This window comes from Ailuropoda melanoleuca, chromosome 3 (genome assembly GCF_002007445.2).
Source record: "Ailuropoda melanoleuca isolate Jingjing chromosome 3, ASM200744v2, whole genome shotgun sequence".
Taxonomy (NCBI): domain Eukaryota; kingdom Metazoa; phylum Chordata; class Mammalia; order Carnivora; family Ursidae; genus Ailuropoda; species Ailuropoda melanoleuca.
In genome coordinates this window covers 98,726,472-98,742,786 of record NC_048220.1, presented here as the reverse complement: position 1 = coordinate 98,742,786, position 16,315 = coordinate 98,726,472, and the positions used below count along the sequence as shown (strand labels likewise).

At 39.7% G+C, this 16,315-nt stretch overlaps 1 protein-coding gene across 9 annotated transcripts in view; it reads right to left on the bottom strand.

Annotated features, from left to right (window-relative positions):
* The window catches only part of EBF1 (EBF transcription factor 1), a 391,621-nt gene that overhangs the window by 124,874 nt on the left and 250,432 nt on the right, over positions 1 to 16,315 (bottom strand). For 6 of the 9 annotated variants that reach the window (XM_011219330.3, XM_034656797.1, XM_019794908.2 and 3 more), the window contains one exon: positions 2,121 to 2,262. In XM_011219330.3, coding sequence (XP_011217632.2) covers positions 2,121 to 2,262 — 142 coding nt within the window. The remainder of the gene's footprint in view (positions 1 to 2,120; positions 2,263 to 16,315) is intronic. The other 3 variants (XM_011219342.3, XM_002912505.4, XM_019794919.2) reach the window with 1 other exon arrangement.

Below are 16,315 nucleotides of genomic sequence, written 5' to 3'. Positions count from 1 at the left end.
TCTCCACCCAGCCCACTTCCCCTATGTACCTGACCTGCCCCCACTCAAGGCACACATTGTTTTTTAACCCCCTACAGAGCATCACCTTCATTTTCCCAAGAATAAGACTAGGGATCCTAAAAGGTAAGGTGATTTGTCCAAGGTCACATAAAAGCCAGAGGTGAAACTAAAAATTGAATTTAGGTTTCCTGGCTCCTACTTCAAGATTCTTTCCTCCACATTATAATGCAAAATAAAATGTTCTGACCTCCAGGCTCTAAAGGCGTCCTTTGCAGCAGGTTGTGTCTGTTGGTTTGTGTTGGGTTTTTTTCGGTGGAGGGATGATTTGATGACGTCATGTGGTCTGTTACTGCCTTCCCAAAGGCAGGAATGAGAGATGCTGTGTCTGCGCTCGGAGCATATTTTGAAACCGTGAACGCATGATTGGTAGATTTCAAACTGACAGTCAAGTCTGTCCTTGGACAGGACAGTAACCATTGTAACTAACCAGCCACAGTGGAAAACAAGACTTCGGTTTTGAAACCACAGCTTTCCAAATTGTGCTCACTGAGTATTTGCCTAGTTTTTCCTCTTCCTTTCCCCTAAATACTTCTAGTAATACAATGCCTTAAGTGACTTCAAAGGTATTAAAAAGGCAACATTACCGTAAAGTGAGGATCAGAATAATTTTAAGTACAGGAATGGAACTAGGAATGTAATCATGAGCAGGTGTTTCAAATGGCCTCCTGCAAAAAAAGGAATATCCATCCATCTCAGCACTAATGAAACCATAAAGAAGCAGCTTTTGAAAGATGATGGTTTACTTTTAAAAGACTGTAAAACTGGATGTGGTGAAGAATCCCTTCTAAGAGTGTTACTGTTACATCTGGCTAATTAATAACAAGTACAGTTTGTGTATTCCTTAAGTGCAGAAAAAAATCAGGCAAAAATAACGATAGTGGTGTTTGTATCAAATTAGAATGCTGGCAGGGAAGGGAGTGTTCCATCTTATGAATTATATCATGGACAGCTTATGGTCCTTGGAAAATCAGGCAATCGGGTGGTAATTTGTGCAGTACTGTTTTTAAAAGAATTCCGCCGACCCAGCAAACTGGAAAGTGAAGTGGGGAAGTGGGTTTAGAGTTTAATTTGAAGGATATAAGAGAGAATATAGCATGGTGATTGGTATCCAGTATAGTCTCAATCATTGTTTCTTGGATGGATGGATTGATGAAAGACGAATAGATGGTTGAGTGGATTGAGGAGGGATAGGTGGCTAGATGGACAGATGGATGGACAGATAAATGAATGAAAAGTGAATGGATGGATGAATGGATGGATGATGGATAGATGGATAAATAGAGGGATGGGTAGATGAATGGATCAATGGATAGATGGACGGATAGAAGGATGTATACATTATATATACATGTAGTACAAAAACATTCAGATGTGCATTCAATCTATCCCATGGTTTCTTTGAGTGGCATTCACTTTCCTTGATTCAAATTCTTATCCAGTTTCCTCCAGTCCTCTCAAAGATACCACTGATTAGCCATAAATGTGAGACAAACGTGAAATCTCCCCAACAAAATCCACCCACAGAAAGCAGGCTCTGTCATGTGGCGATGAGGGGAGGATTATGTACAAGGCAGAGGAGAGACATTTAGTTTGGGCTTCATCTTCAGAAAATGCCTCTGACCTTGACTTTGGACTTTATCTCCAAATGAAGTTTAAAATGAAGTTATAGACTACACCAGCAGGACTGCAAAGAGGATAGAGTTCATTATACAACCAAGTCAGCCGGAAACTCAAAATGTATCACAATATTTGTTACCCTGCTTTGGCCCTCCTTTGTTTTCCAGTCAAGCGGGAACATAAAATAAAGCAGGGGTCCAGGTCTCCCGTTCTCTCTCAGCTGAAGGAAAGAAGCCTCAGCCATTTCCAGGATAGAGAGATGTGCAACCAGAAAGGCTACACCTCAAAGATATCCTCCTGTCTTTAAATACTTGCTATCAGTATCGTTCAACAGAACATTTGAAATTGGAAACAGAGTAGAAAATGTGGTGGAATTGGAAAAAGAAATCAAATAGATTCACAGTTAAAGTAGCAATGCCAACCAATGAAAATGATTTGCCTACCATGTTCCAGATAAGAGGGCGTACCTTCCGAGGGGTCAAGCCTCCGAGCCCTCCGCCCATGCTTAGAGTTATTATGGACAAACATGTTATCAGAGACTGCCAGGACATGGCCATCCACATTGACTGTCGTAGACACCACGACCTGGAGACAGAAGAGAGAAATGAATGAACATTTTAATATAAAAGCATGGAGGGTAATAAACTCAAGTTAAATAAATAACAGCTGGGAGCTGAAGAAAATTGCATAGCTATTTCACATAATAACTGGTGCTTATGCTGTACGAGTCTAACAAGAGGAGCTATTGATGAGTGGGTCTTTGGCATGGAACGCTTTTGATGCAGTTTTAAGTAAAATTGCACAGTTTATAGTTATACAGCAGAAGGTACACTGTTAACCATAATTTTAACAAGAGGATCTTTATTAGCATATTTTTTTACACAACGATGGTTGTGTTTCACCTAAATTACCCTTCAGTTTAGACACTGAAGCAGATATCACAGTTGATCATGCAAATAAAAATCTTTTGAATCTTTAAAATATTTCCCCCCCACTGCGTCAGGGTTAAGAGGATAGAGAAATGAAAAAGAGAGGTTTCAGTGAGAGCTGGGATGCAGCTTTCTCTCCCCGGTGTCTTTTTGGGTTTCTTGTACTTTTCTCTTCCCACATTACTTGGATTAATCAGACCATCCTCTCCCTGCCCCCACCACCATCACCACTACCACCACTACCACTACCAGCATCCCTCCCCGAAAGATCCCTGCTAATTGAGAGTCTTACAACTGTGTTTCAAAGCCAAAAAAACGAAACAAAACAAAACAACAAAAAAAGAAGAAATGCAATGGCCCGGGTATAATTCAGATACCCTGGCCATCTCATAAACGGACTCTGAACTTAGTTTGCCAGAAGGGACACGGGCAAAGGTGTTTTCTCAGAGAACTTTGACTAAAACAATGAGAAGAAATGACCTACACTTCTCCTTATATTAAATGGGGAAGAGGATTAAAACTGAAACCCACAGAGATATGTTTATTCATGCGACCTCTTACAACCAAATATAATAATTGTCTGTAATTGCAGCTTCAGCTCCCACCTCATGCTTTGACATGGGAAACAGCAATCAGCCAGCTCCCGTTTAATCCACCTATTATGTTGACTAATTAACTTTCCTCGACAGTTTATTTCTTCCTCCATTATCAGCCCCTGTCAGCCGCAAGCACCCTGCAGCATAGGGGAGACCTCAGGCTCTTTGATTGATCACCGATAGATTGACATGCAGATTAATTTAATTAGAATCACCTCACTTGAGAAATGAAAGACAAAGGCAAGAGGGCTAATAGATCTGCTCTCATAATGAGCCCAACCTCCAGAGCCAAAGCTGAGGATTTCTGATTTATTTTGCTCAATTCCCCAGTTGCTTAGAAAGACTCTCGCTTTAATTGTTCCTGGTTTTGAGAGGCATTAGCCTCTGAAGAGGTGAAATGCTTTACAAGGATTGGCACATACTGAGGCCCCAGTTTCTGAGGAAGCCTTTTCTCCGACTTCTAGAGTTTTGTGCAACGCCGCAGTTTCGTCCCCTGAGTAGGGCAGCGGGCAAGACGCTGGGCCTTGGCCTATGCCTGCGAATTGCCTGGCGAAGTGCCCTCCTCAGTAGCCTCCCACCCCAACCAACGTCAGCCATACTGAAAAGTTCCAGTGTCGGCGTTTTTGACCTAAGCGTGTTAAGCCAAAACATGGCGGAGTCCCTTTCTCGCAGCCTCAAAGATGGCCACGAACTCCAGGCTGTGAAGCACTGTTCCCAATACTATCGTGGGGTTGATTTCATTTGATCTGATCCTATTTGACTTGATCTAGTCACAGTTTTTGTTTGTTTTTTTCTTCCAAGCTCTCACTCCTGCAGACCCGAGGCCCTGCTCTTTACATGGAGCCCCTACAGTCTTTCATACCCGGATGCGGAAGTCAGCAAACTCAAGAATCTAAGCGCTTGGTCATCCCACCCTGGGAGCCGCCCAGGGATGACTGCCCAGCCGGGGTTCTGTGGGGTCCTCCCTCAAGATCTTCTCCTTAACTCCTGGCCAGGCCTGGATCCTCCCCTGAGTTTATTTTTTAATTGTATTTTACTTAAATACAAAGTAAACAATTGAGAGTCCATTCTGGGACGCGGGGTATTTGCCTCAATCATTGTGAAAACCAAAATTCCAACAAGGGCAAGTCATTCATGGGAGGACTTAGTACATTTGAAGTAGCAGTTTGCAAAGTGGTTTTTCTCTTTCTTCATGATTGACCAACCAGAACTGACACAGCCTGAAGATTATGTGTATGCCGCATCAATTGTAGGTTAATTTAAAAAGAGGAGAAGGAAGAGAAGAAAATGGTCTATTCTTTTATTTTCAAAAGTATTATGTGCCAGTGCAGAGTCCATATTATTTAAGGCAAAGGAAACTCACTTTTCTTTTTAGTTAGGGAGGTGGGACATTTACAATTATATAACAGAGCTGGGTCTTTCAAAGAATTTTTGATTTACTACGAGACCACAATTGAGTGGTCACTGGAGTCGTTAGCTGAAGAAACTATAAAAGGAATCCCAAACGGTATCTGTTTCCAGTGTCAGGAAATACAGAAAGTTGTTATTCTAGATGTCTGTCTTAAGAGGAAAAAAAAGCAATGACAATTCACCATGCACCTGTAAGACAAAATGCTACGGGCTTAGGCTTAAAATATTCAGTATTGTTTAAAGATATTGTCATCTAATTCCTACATTGAACAAAAATGACAAAAACGGTTAAGTTAAAAAAAAAAAACCTACATCCTATGTGTTTTTTTCTTGACAAAAGAAGAATCACCAAGACCCACATGTGTGACAGAATCATTTCATTGAAAGTTCCATTAAAATTGGAGAAAGATAAAACAGAATCCTCATGCCTTTAATTTCTAGAAAATAAACACCTAATGTTCCTCACAGAAACTCATGACTACACATTTTAACTTCCCTCTCCCCAAAATAATTTCTCTCATTCCAATTTGGAAATGATCAAGATATATTTAAATAAAACATATGCTGAAATTAATCCACAGAGCAACTTGTAAATTTTTTAAAAATCTAAACGTGAGTTGCAAAGGGGGCACTGAAGTGTCCTTTAAAAATAGGCCCATAGTGGGAGGGAAAAGGGCCTTTACAGTTTAACACAAGATTAATGAGGTGCTGACAAATTCATGCAGGCATGGGGACAGACAGGCCTGCCAAATCTTCAACCTTCCCAAATTTTGTCAACAAAACACAGCTTGAATTTGGGACAGGTAAACATGGAAAATGATTTTACATTTGGACTCAACACTTCCCTCTCTTTCCCCCCTTCCTCACTCTCTTGCCCAGGGAAAGAGATGAAGGCATGTGAGGAACAGGTATACTTAGAACTTTATGGTATCTGTTAAATTAAGTCTGTACTCTTTAGAGTTGTACTGTCCAAGATAGTAACCACACATGTAGCTATTTCAATTTAAGCTAATTAGGTAAAAATTTAAATTCCATTGTTCCTGAGTCTCCATAGCCACATTTCAAGTGGTAGGTAGAGACTGTTATATTGGACGGGGCAGATATAGAACATTTTCCTCATTGTGGAGTGTTCTATTGGACAGTGCTGCTGTAGAATGGTTTTTGAAATAAATTATTCCAAGTTATTCGTGAGAATGTCCAAGTTATATCTTCTGAAATAGGTATTAGTCTAAGGGGACATGTTTCAGGTTATATACAAGTATTTCTTATCACTATATTTTTTAGAATCAATTTTCTGTTTAGGGCATAATTTTCTAATATAGCAATCCATAGATGTGCCAAGGAACACGCAATGTGTTCCATGGTACCTTCTATCCAGGTCCAGCCATCCAGGTGAGGGCATTAAGCATGAGGGGATTAAAAAACAAACAAACAAACAAACCAAAAAAAAAAAAAAAAAAAAAAAACAACCCCAAAAAACCAGAAGAGAAATCTGCAGGTACCCATGGACTTTTTACACTAATTTTTTTTTTTTTCAGTTTCTTGCCTTTTCTTAGTGGTTCAGAATGTCCTCTGTTTTATCCTGGACCTAGCTATCCCTAAAGGTTGTTATTTTTGCAATTTCACCCCCTCTATTTAGAATTAGAAAGAATTCAACACAAAATTGATGATTCTTGACTCCCAAGCTTTCCTCATTGTTGTGACTTTGGCCAGGTTAACTTAACCCTCAGCCACTATGCTCCCACCTATCAAGTGGAAATATTAGTAACAGTACCTGGTTCTGTGAGGCTTACATGATTTAAAGTGGCCAGCATGGTTCCTGGCTCATACTGAGCACACAACAATTGCTAGTAGCGGTAGTATTGTAGCTATTGCTTTGTTGGTGATACTCACCAAAAAGTTCAAGTTAATGTATCGGGCTGATCATCTGAAGCCATAAAGAGGACTCCACATAAACTGTTATTTTAAATAAAAGGATGCAGAAATTATCTCTAATATGTTCACTGCTTTATCAGTCTAACAATGAAATTGCACAATTTTAAAGATCTTTGTGCTCACAATATGTAATTATGTAATTTAGGCTTCATGTAAATTGCAAATTTCACTGGTTTATATATTTTTCCTTTCTAGAACCCATTTGCATCTTAGTCTTTAACATTCTAGGCTTGAAACTAAACAAAATCTTACTGCTTTGAAAAAAATCTATAAATTAGACATCTTATCAATTTAGTCTAGTTTTCCCAGTATTTCATATGAATGAAGGATTCTCTGGGAGTTTTATTATTGGTTACTATTTCCTGCTATCATTCTTCAGGCTGTCCCTCTTTTTTCATATCAGGAAGGAAATCTTGTATGTCCCAACTAAACTAAATTATCTAAGATTCATGACCCATAATCTCTGTCTCATGAGCAGATTTTCAAAAAGACAAAAGCCGCTAAATTCAGTCGTGGGTGGAAGATCACATTAACAAAAGTAGCAGCTCCTGTGGAAGAAGGGGTTATGACAAAAGCAACCAAAAGAGTTGAAATTTGTGTTTTTAAACATTTCTACAACAAATATGAAATCAAGAGGGAGATTAGACCATAAAAATATTTTCAATATTTAAATTTAGAATATTTTAGTGGTAAGTAACTCCCTCCAAAAAATAACCGCTTTAACAAATTAATTTTGAATGAATATAAAATTATAAATTTCGTTTTCAAAGCTAATATATAGTAACTCAGTGTAAGGAAACTCAGTGTTACATGAGCTTCTCACCTCTGGGTTTAACTTATTCTATGTCTGCATCAATTCAGGATCCCTAACATAAGGCATTAAATGCACTGGCTTGAAGTACACGAAATAAAAAGGCAGTAAGCAACATTCCATGGGATAATAGTCAGCAATAAAAAGAAACAAACTACTGATACACCTGGGTGAATTTCAAGAGAATTATACCGAGTAAAAAAAAGCCAACACCAAAAGATTACGTATTGCACGGTATAGGCTTAGTCCCCTCCCCCTACCACTCTCCTCCAAAATTACATGCTGAATACCTAACCCCCAGTACCTCAGGATGGAACTGTATTTGGAGACAGGCCCTTTAAAGAAGTGATTAAGTTAAAATAAGGCTCGTAGAGTGGGCCCTAATCCAATCTGACTGGTGTCCTAAGAAGAGGAAATTCAGCCCCACAGAGAGACAGCAGGGTGTACATGCAAAGAGGAAAGACCATGTGAGGACACAGCAAGAAGGTGGCTATCTACAAGCCACACAAAGAGGTCTCAGAGGAAACTAACCCCACTGACACCTTGATCTTGGACTTCCAGCCTCCAAAACTGTCAGAAAATAAATTTCCCTTTTTAAACCATTCAGTCAGTGATATTTGGTTATGGAAGTCATGGAAAAGTAATGCACTGCATAATTCCATTTCCTTAACATTCCTGAAATTGAAAAACTTTAGAAATGGAGAATGGATTAGCACTTGCAAGGGTTAGGGACAGAGGGAAGGTGGATGTGGCTATTACAAAAAAATAATAGGAAGGATCCTTGTGGTGATGGCAACGCCCAATAGCTTCACTGTGGTGACAGATACACAGACGTACCATGATAAAATTTTACAAAATTAAAAACATACCCATATGTAAATGACTACAAGTATAACTAGAGGAATTTGAATGAGGTGATGTTTTTATTAATATTCAAATCCTGCATGCTTACTGTATAGTATTATGTACTGTACAGTTTTGCAATACATTACTATTGGGGTACTGGGTAAAGGGTGCACAGGACCACTCTATTATTTCATACAACCACAAGTGAATCTACAATTATATCAATAAAAATTCAACCACATCAAAAGGCATCATCAATCAAGATACCCTTCAATAAGTGAATGGATATACAAACTGGTAATCCATGGAAAGGAATATTATACAGCAATAAAAAGAAATGAGCTATCAAGTCATGAAAAGACATGGAATTTTAAATGCAGAGTGCTAAATGAAAGAAGCCAATCTGGAAAGGCTATATACTGTATGATTCCAACTGTATGAGATTCTGGAAAAGGTAAAACTATGGAGATAGTAAGAAGATTAGTGGTTGCCAGGAGTTTGCCAGAGAGAAGGGAAGGATGGGTAGGTGGAGCACAGGGGCAGTGACACCATTCTATCTGACACTGTAATGGTGGATACATAACATCGTGCATTTGTTCAAACCCATAGAATACAAAACATACAAATGAATCCCAGTATAAAATATAAGCTTTATATTATGTTATCAATAATGTATCAATATGGCACATCAATTCTAATAAATGTATCAGACTAATGCAAAATATTAATAACAGGGGAAGTGGGGAAGGGGATTGAGGGAGTCTATGGGAACTTGCTATACTTTCCCCTCATTTTTCTGTAAACCTAAAACTGCTCTACAAAATAAAGTCTTTATGTCATCCAGTTTCTACCCTCAATCCTACACAGCCCACATTCTCTACCCTACTTATCTGCTGAGCCATTCTTTATAGACTCCTTAAACCTTATAGTGAAAAGACCCAAGAAATCAGTCAATCTAGTAGCTTCCAACTAAGAGTTTTCAGATGTGCTAAGAGGAACAACACAGCAGAGCGGGAACCCTAAATTCACCCATAGGAAGGCCGCATACTAAAACAGTCATTTTCCTTTGTCAGTATAGGATGGGATCATCTGCATGGAAACACTGTTACCTCATGCATGTGAGAAGCTCTGAATTGATGAATTCACATGGCTTTGAATAATTTTAAAACAGGCTGTGTTTCTTAATAAAAGCCATCAGGATCAAAAAATAGGTCATCACATGGGATCCATAAGAGAAAATGATAAAAGAAGTCCTCAGTAGTTATGACACTGCAAATTTGTCCAACACCTCCTCTTGAGGCTTGGAAAACTGAGGCCCACGAGGTTTAAAAGCATCTTCAAGGTCATAGGACAAATGAAGAGCAGAGGTAAGCCTGAAGGGAAACTTTCAGACTCCAGGTCCGGTTCTCACCCACAGTGGCCTCTGGCCTCTCAACAAAACTCCTGGCTGAAGCCCTTTCTCTCCTGACTCTGCTGGTATCTTCCAGGACACATATCTGGGGTCTATGTGACTGACTACACTTTAAGTATTATATACATAAAAATGGTCTGCAGCAGTTAGGAGTTAGGTCTTCATTAACTTTGTCCTTTAAAATATCCTTGACTGATATGGAATGAGATAGCCTCTGAAACCTGCCTGATTGCTAGTTTCTATCTGGTTGAAAGATCCCAAATAACTCATTAAAAATTATGGAGGACGCGTGAACCTACAGGATGTAACAGAGCGGAACTGTGGGAGAAAGGGAGTGAGCAACTGAATTAAATCTACTCTTTAAGGCTCAAGGCAAAAATATCTCTTCGCTTAACAGGAAGACAAAAGCAGACACTTCTAAATCCTCAGATACTTAGGCTAAGCCAGTTGGGACCTTTGGAAACTAAACTCAGCTTCTGTCCCCTGCACTGTGACACATGTTCAACATAAAAGCTCATCCGTGACCTGAACCTTGGTCGTCCCTCTGTGGATCCGGATACCTTTGATGACTCTTGATGGTGTCGTTGGCATTTAACAGGTGCTCTCCACTTCTGTGTCCCCACTGGCTATTTTCAGTAGCAGTGAGCCAAAACATACAGAAGTGCCATGTCTGCTCTCGACCAATGAGGCCATGACACACGGATGTGAAAATTGGGAGCAAGAAAAGACCATATTAGCCAACAGCTCAGATTCTAGGGTCAGAGAGTCCTGGGTTTGAACTCCAGCCCCATCACTAACCAGTATGTAACCTTAAATAAGTCACTTAATTATAGGAAAAAGTTGTGAGCCTACTATACCCCGGGCATTATTCTATGGAGAAGCAGCAATGAACAAGACAGATAAATTGTTTGCCCAAGAACTGAGTGCTTATCAGAGGCAGAAAAGGGTTTTCAGACAGTAAGTAAGCAATGAAAGCAAATTTCTGAATGTGAAAAGTTCCAAGAAGAAAATAAAATGGGGTGGGAGTGATCCCTAGGTGGGAGCTATTTTTGATTGGGTGATTAAGGAAGGCGTCTCTGAGAAGGTGATGTTTTTACCTGAAATCTAAGTAAAAGAAGTCACCAGCTATTCAATGAAGCGGCAGAATTTCCTAGGAGGATGGAATACCCAGGGCAAAGATCCCGAGGCAGGAGTGAGTTTGGTGTATCCGAGGAAGAAAAATGAAAGAAAGTAAGGAAGGCCAATGTGCTTGTTTGGAGGAACGTAAACGTTGGTGTACGTGTCTCACACATAGTAAGAGCTCTGGAAGTTACAACTTAAAAAGTGATAGAACGTAAAAATATCTTTTGTTGGTCAGTCTCACTAGGTACCGGCATTCTCAGAAGCAATATCCATTGGCAACACTGATCTAAACCAAACACTTTTAAACATGTATCCTTTCATGTATTTTACATTTCTTCAATAGCAACTGTACTTAATGTAGAAATTTATTTCCCCTAAGTGCAGAGCCACCACTCATCAAATCGCGTTCATAAGGATTCCTTCTCAGTGATGCATATTTTCTGCCAAGGCCCAGCATAAGGCTCATGCCAAGATACATATTTGCCCAATAAGCCGTAATGGTTTAATATATCAGGTTGAAAATCCACCATTTGTATTTACCATGTTATGTGAATTAATCCTGTATTCTGAAACTATCATTAGAGCTGCTTTCAGTATAATTAATCAGCGTGGTGCATCTTGAAATTATTCTGTATGAAGAGAGTGATTGCAGCTCGGGCCCCTAGCATTCTGTTGGTAAAGAATTTAATTGCAAGATGCACTGTTTGTCAAAACAACATAAAACAAGGGGTGGGGGAGAGTGGGAGAGAAATAAAAAGGATACAAATATTTCTTTCTTTATTTAAGTGTTTTTAAAAGAGGACTAGAACTGCAGAGCTAAGGCATGTATTTTAAGAATTCTCTAATTGTGCCCTATAATACATTGATTCAGAGCCTCTGTAGGCTTTTGAATAAATAATAAGGATTCTCCAAAATTTATAGAATTCACCAAAAGCAAGAGCAGAGAGTTGCCTTTTACTCTCATTTCCTATGCCATCATTTTTGAAAGAACACACCTTTGGTGGGAAATTGGGATGATATCCTGGTGGTTTCTCCTCTGATTTCCTATCACCCACTCCAAATGACTAATAAGTGAAAGAGGATTGTTCATCTCCTCCAATACACATGAGATAAGCTCCGCTCAGAAAATTCTTCTGGCTCTTCTCAGGACAGTTCATTCTTATCCTTTAGCTCTGAGCTTAAATATCACCTCCTCAGAAGTTTTCCCTGGTCACCCACTTTAAATCAGGTCCCTATTCTCCCACCCTACATGTATTCTCTCTCATATTATTAATATTCTTTATAGCAATAATGAAAAATTTTGATGATTTGTAATTACTAATGTGTACACATTGTAGCAGCTGTTGGTACCTATTACCCACACATCCCTTTCCTCTCCTTCTCGGGCTTTACAAGTAGCCATTTGCAGGTCGCTCTGTGGTTGTATATGGCCATGTCACAGAATTCTAGACCATAGAACATGGGCAGATTTGACAAGGGTCATTTCTAAGACGTTTTTAAGAAGTCTGTGAGCACCCTCCATGTACTCTTTACTCTTCAGTTGGATGGACAGAGACAACAAGGTTCTAGGGGGTAGTAGAGACACAAAACAAAAGGAGCCCTGGTCCCCAAATCACTTTATGTACAAGACCTGTTCACCGACAAAGAACACCTGCCTCGTACTGTTATGTGAACAAGAAATGACCTCCTTTGTGTGAGCCATTATACTCTTTGTTCTATTTATTACAGCAGCTAGTATTATCCTAACAAATAGACCCCAACTAGAATATGAGCTTCATTAGGACAAACACCCTGTCTTTCTTGTTCATCACGATATATTCACCACTTGCCATATCAATAAAGACTACTGAATGCATGTATGCATGAAGGAAGGAATATATCTTAAATTTATATTCATCTATAGTCATACATCTAACATTTATATGTGAATATAAATTTGTAGCCTATGGAAAAATTTTGTTGAAGAGATAAGATGAATTTGGACATTTATAACTTGCTTCACAGTCTCTAAGAACTATGGCATCTTCTGTGATGACAGTTTGTACTCAATTCTTGTTCTTTCCCTCACCATCCTCATTCTGCCAGCCCCAACAAGGGAAGCTATTGATAAGGATTTAAATCTTAACCTGGAATTGTCTAGCTCCTGTCAGTTAAAAACCAGACCCATGACATGGTTTTAACACAGTCCTTTGACATTAGCATCTTTTTAGTGTCAAGATGAAGAAACAGGCTCATTTAGTCACAGTGAATTTCTCCCTGTCATGAGCTGTTTCCATCCTAGCTTACCCCCACCTCCTTCTTTCCTCCCCACTTCCTCAAACCCACCCGAACTGAATGAAGCCTGTATCCCCTGTTGTATTTAAGCAAGTTTGTTACCCTAGCCACAGCATGGGGATTTCAAAAGAAAACATCCATTGTAAATTAAGAAAAGGGAGAAAAAAAAAAAGATTGTACCAGATTTTCTACAAGGCTTATTCCATAATGCCTTAAAGTATGAACACATCTGAGCTCTGCGGAAAGTGATTAATTTCTTGAAAACGCTAAGGTCACACTAATTGACATGACCTGTGTAATTAAGTAGTCTCTGTTTACACACCAGAAGCTCAGCCGCTGTGAGGCTGAGTTTGCTTGACAGAATGTCTTTACGTGTCAAGAGATCAACAACCTTTCTTATGTCCTCTTCAGTCACCTACACAGGCCCCTGATTGCTGTTCAGAGGAGACACGCTCTGGCGTGGCTGTATGAAGATCAGCTGGCCTGGTGAGCATACAAAATGAGGTAAGAGAAAAGCAGCAGCCACGATTGTTGCAGAGAGCCCACTTAATAGTCAGGAGAGCACATTTTCGATCAGATGTCTCTAGGTCTTAGGTTTTCAATATAAGTGAGAAAAGCCACATTGAGATGTTAAGGGTAGACCAGAGTTTTCTCATGCCAAAAAGACACTCTCATTCCTCCTCAAAGGCAATAGCAACATAAAACCTACTTCCTACTGGTGTACTATGAGAGGAATGATGGAAATTATATGTCTTCTTCACAGGTAACCTTCAAGCAATGTTTCTATGACACATCTCTGTCAGCTGGGTAGCTGTAGGGAAGACTAATCTTCCCCCCCTTGGGCGAGTCCTAAGATTTGAGAACTTCAGTATGGTTTCTTCACGGAGTTCTCTGAGATGTCAGGGGTCACTTTACTCATGCTCCATCTAGGTGATGGGTCTTTCTTGCTCTGGAGAAGGGGCCCAAACCTCTGTAGGTTAAGTAAAGGTAAAGCCATCTTTTGCGTGATAGCTTCCTTTTCTAAGGATCATACAAGTAAAAATTGCCAATACTGTAGCTCTGTTCAGAAACAATGCTCACGTTCTTCTTCTCCACGCAACTCCACTCTGCCTGATGAACTTTGGTGGCATTTCGATGTTCTTCATGCAGGCAGTAGCTTTAGGCTTGTTACAGAGCAAACACCTCTCCTTGGCTTTCCTGAGGTTCCGACACATAGTCACGGATAGACACTCTGGCTCTCAGATGTTGAGAGACCTCCTTATTTTCTTCACAATAAGTGTCTCCCTACAGGTTCCAGACAACTTCTTTAATGTTCCACATTAGATCACATCTAGATCAGACCGTTGGGTTGAATCGCCACCTCTTCACTACCTCATAGATGTGTGACTTCGAGCAAACTGCTTAACTCCTCTAAGCCTCAGTTCCTCATGTGTAAAATTATATTTTACAAATATAATATGTGTACATTCCTAACAGGGACATTGTGAAGATAAAATGATAACTCATGTAAAATACTTAGCATGATACCTCTTGCATAAGTACTTAAATAAATATTAGCTTTATCATTATCATCATCATGGCCCATGTCCATAGATGTATGTCAAGATACACATGTGGGCACGTGTATTTATACACACATATATGGAACACACTGAATGTAGACACAAATATATGCTGTCATCTCCCCAGCACTAAAGTAATTACAAGTAAACCAGGATAGGGAACACAGGAAGAGAAGCCAGCTTTTGGTGGACACGCGAAAAAAGAAAAGGAAAGAAAGATGACAATGGACGTTGGGGTTCACTGAGTTGAAGTTCCTGGAAGTTTCCAACAGGCAGCTGGCAGCTAGGTCTGGATCTGGATGTCAGGTCTCATGGAACCTGACTCAAGAGTTCTGAGTGTCCAAACAGTGGTTAAGATGCTGAGAATGGAGAAGATACTCAAGAGAGAGAAAAGATCTGAATCTCAAAAGAAAACTTAGGGAATGGCAATATATACAGCAAAGGAAACAAATAGCATCCCTTCAAGAAGGCTGAGAATGAGTGAATGTTGTTGTGGAATCCAAGGAAAAGATGGGTTCAAGAAGGATGGGATGGCTACCAGCACGAAATGATGCGGAGAAACATAGGAGGACATAATAGTCATGAAAAAAACAAGCCTGGGGAAAAAATAGAAAGCTTTGGTAGGGGTATATGAGGTGTTACTTTAACTCTATTGAGGCAATTCATCCACATGCCTACATGCATAAGACCATGTGCTGATTGTAGAAAAATGATAATTAAATGTATAAACATACTTAGATACAAAACAAACGAGTCAGTGTTTGTTCTGCCATAGGCTCCCTCTATCCTCTCCCAGGAAGTGATGAGGGGTTGATGGGGACAAAGCAGGTTAAATCTGAGATCCAGTGAGGAATTTATCCTTGCTTATGGAAAGAGCTCTTCTTCAATTCAAAAATTAATTCTGTAGTGGCCAAGGTTGCTGTCCCTATTTAGAGAAGTCTACCTACTTTAGGATGGTTAGAGACTTACAGGGAAGAAAACATGTATTTGAAGGGCAGTATGGACTTGGGGCAGGCAGTTCTCATGCCCAATAAAAAAAGAGCCTTCTGGGATTATGGCACTGTCACCAGGAAGAGTCTGTCAGAAGTCATTAGGTATAAGACTGGACCAATGACTCTCAAGGAAGAGCAATTTTGCATCCCCACCCCAACCAGGGAACATAACAAATGTCTGGAGATATTTGGGTTGTCAAGATTAGGCTAGGAGCTGGGGAAGTTTCTCTACTGGCCTCTCTGGGTACAGGCCAGGGACGAACTGTTAAACGTCCTGCCATGCGTAGGACAAATCCACTCTCCCACACACAACAAAAGATTATCTAGTCTAAAATGTCACTTGTGCCTAGGTTGAGAAACCCTGTACTGAAATAATGACCCAGTTTTGGTGTATCACAAGTTCTTTCTCCAGGAGCTAACATTTATATTTTACTATTTGCAAATTAGTTATGCATACAAAATGTGTCATTTGTGTGTTGTGAAATAAACAGAATCATAATTTTTACTCCATTTTAGAGCTGAGGAAACTGAGGCTTTCCAGAAATTCAATTCATGCCCCCTTGTCTCAGTAGCCCTTCTATTAAACGAATAATAACTACTTTATCGGCAAAAATAAAGCTTTCCAGATACTACCAAAAATAACAGACTGAGTTGGTTTTTCATCTCCTATAAGAGCTACATTTCTATAATTTCAGACTTTCAGACATTTCACTAGCAGGTCCTTTGAGGGAAAAACAAGGTCCCAGAAGT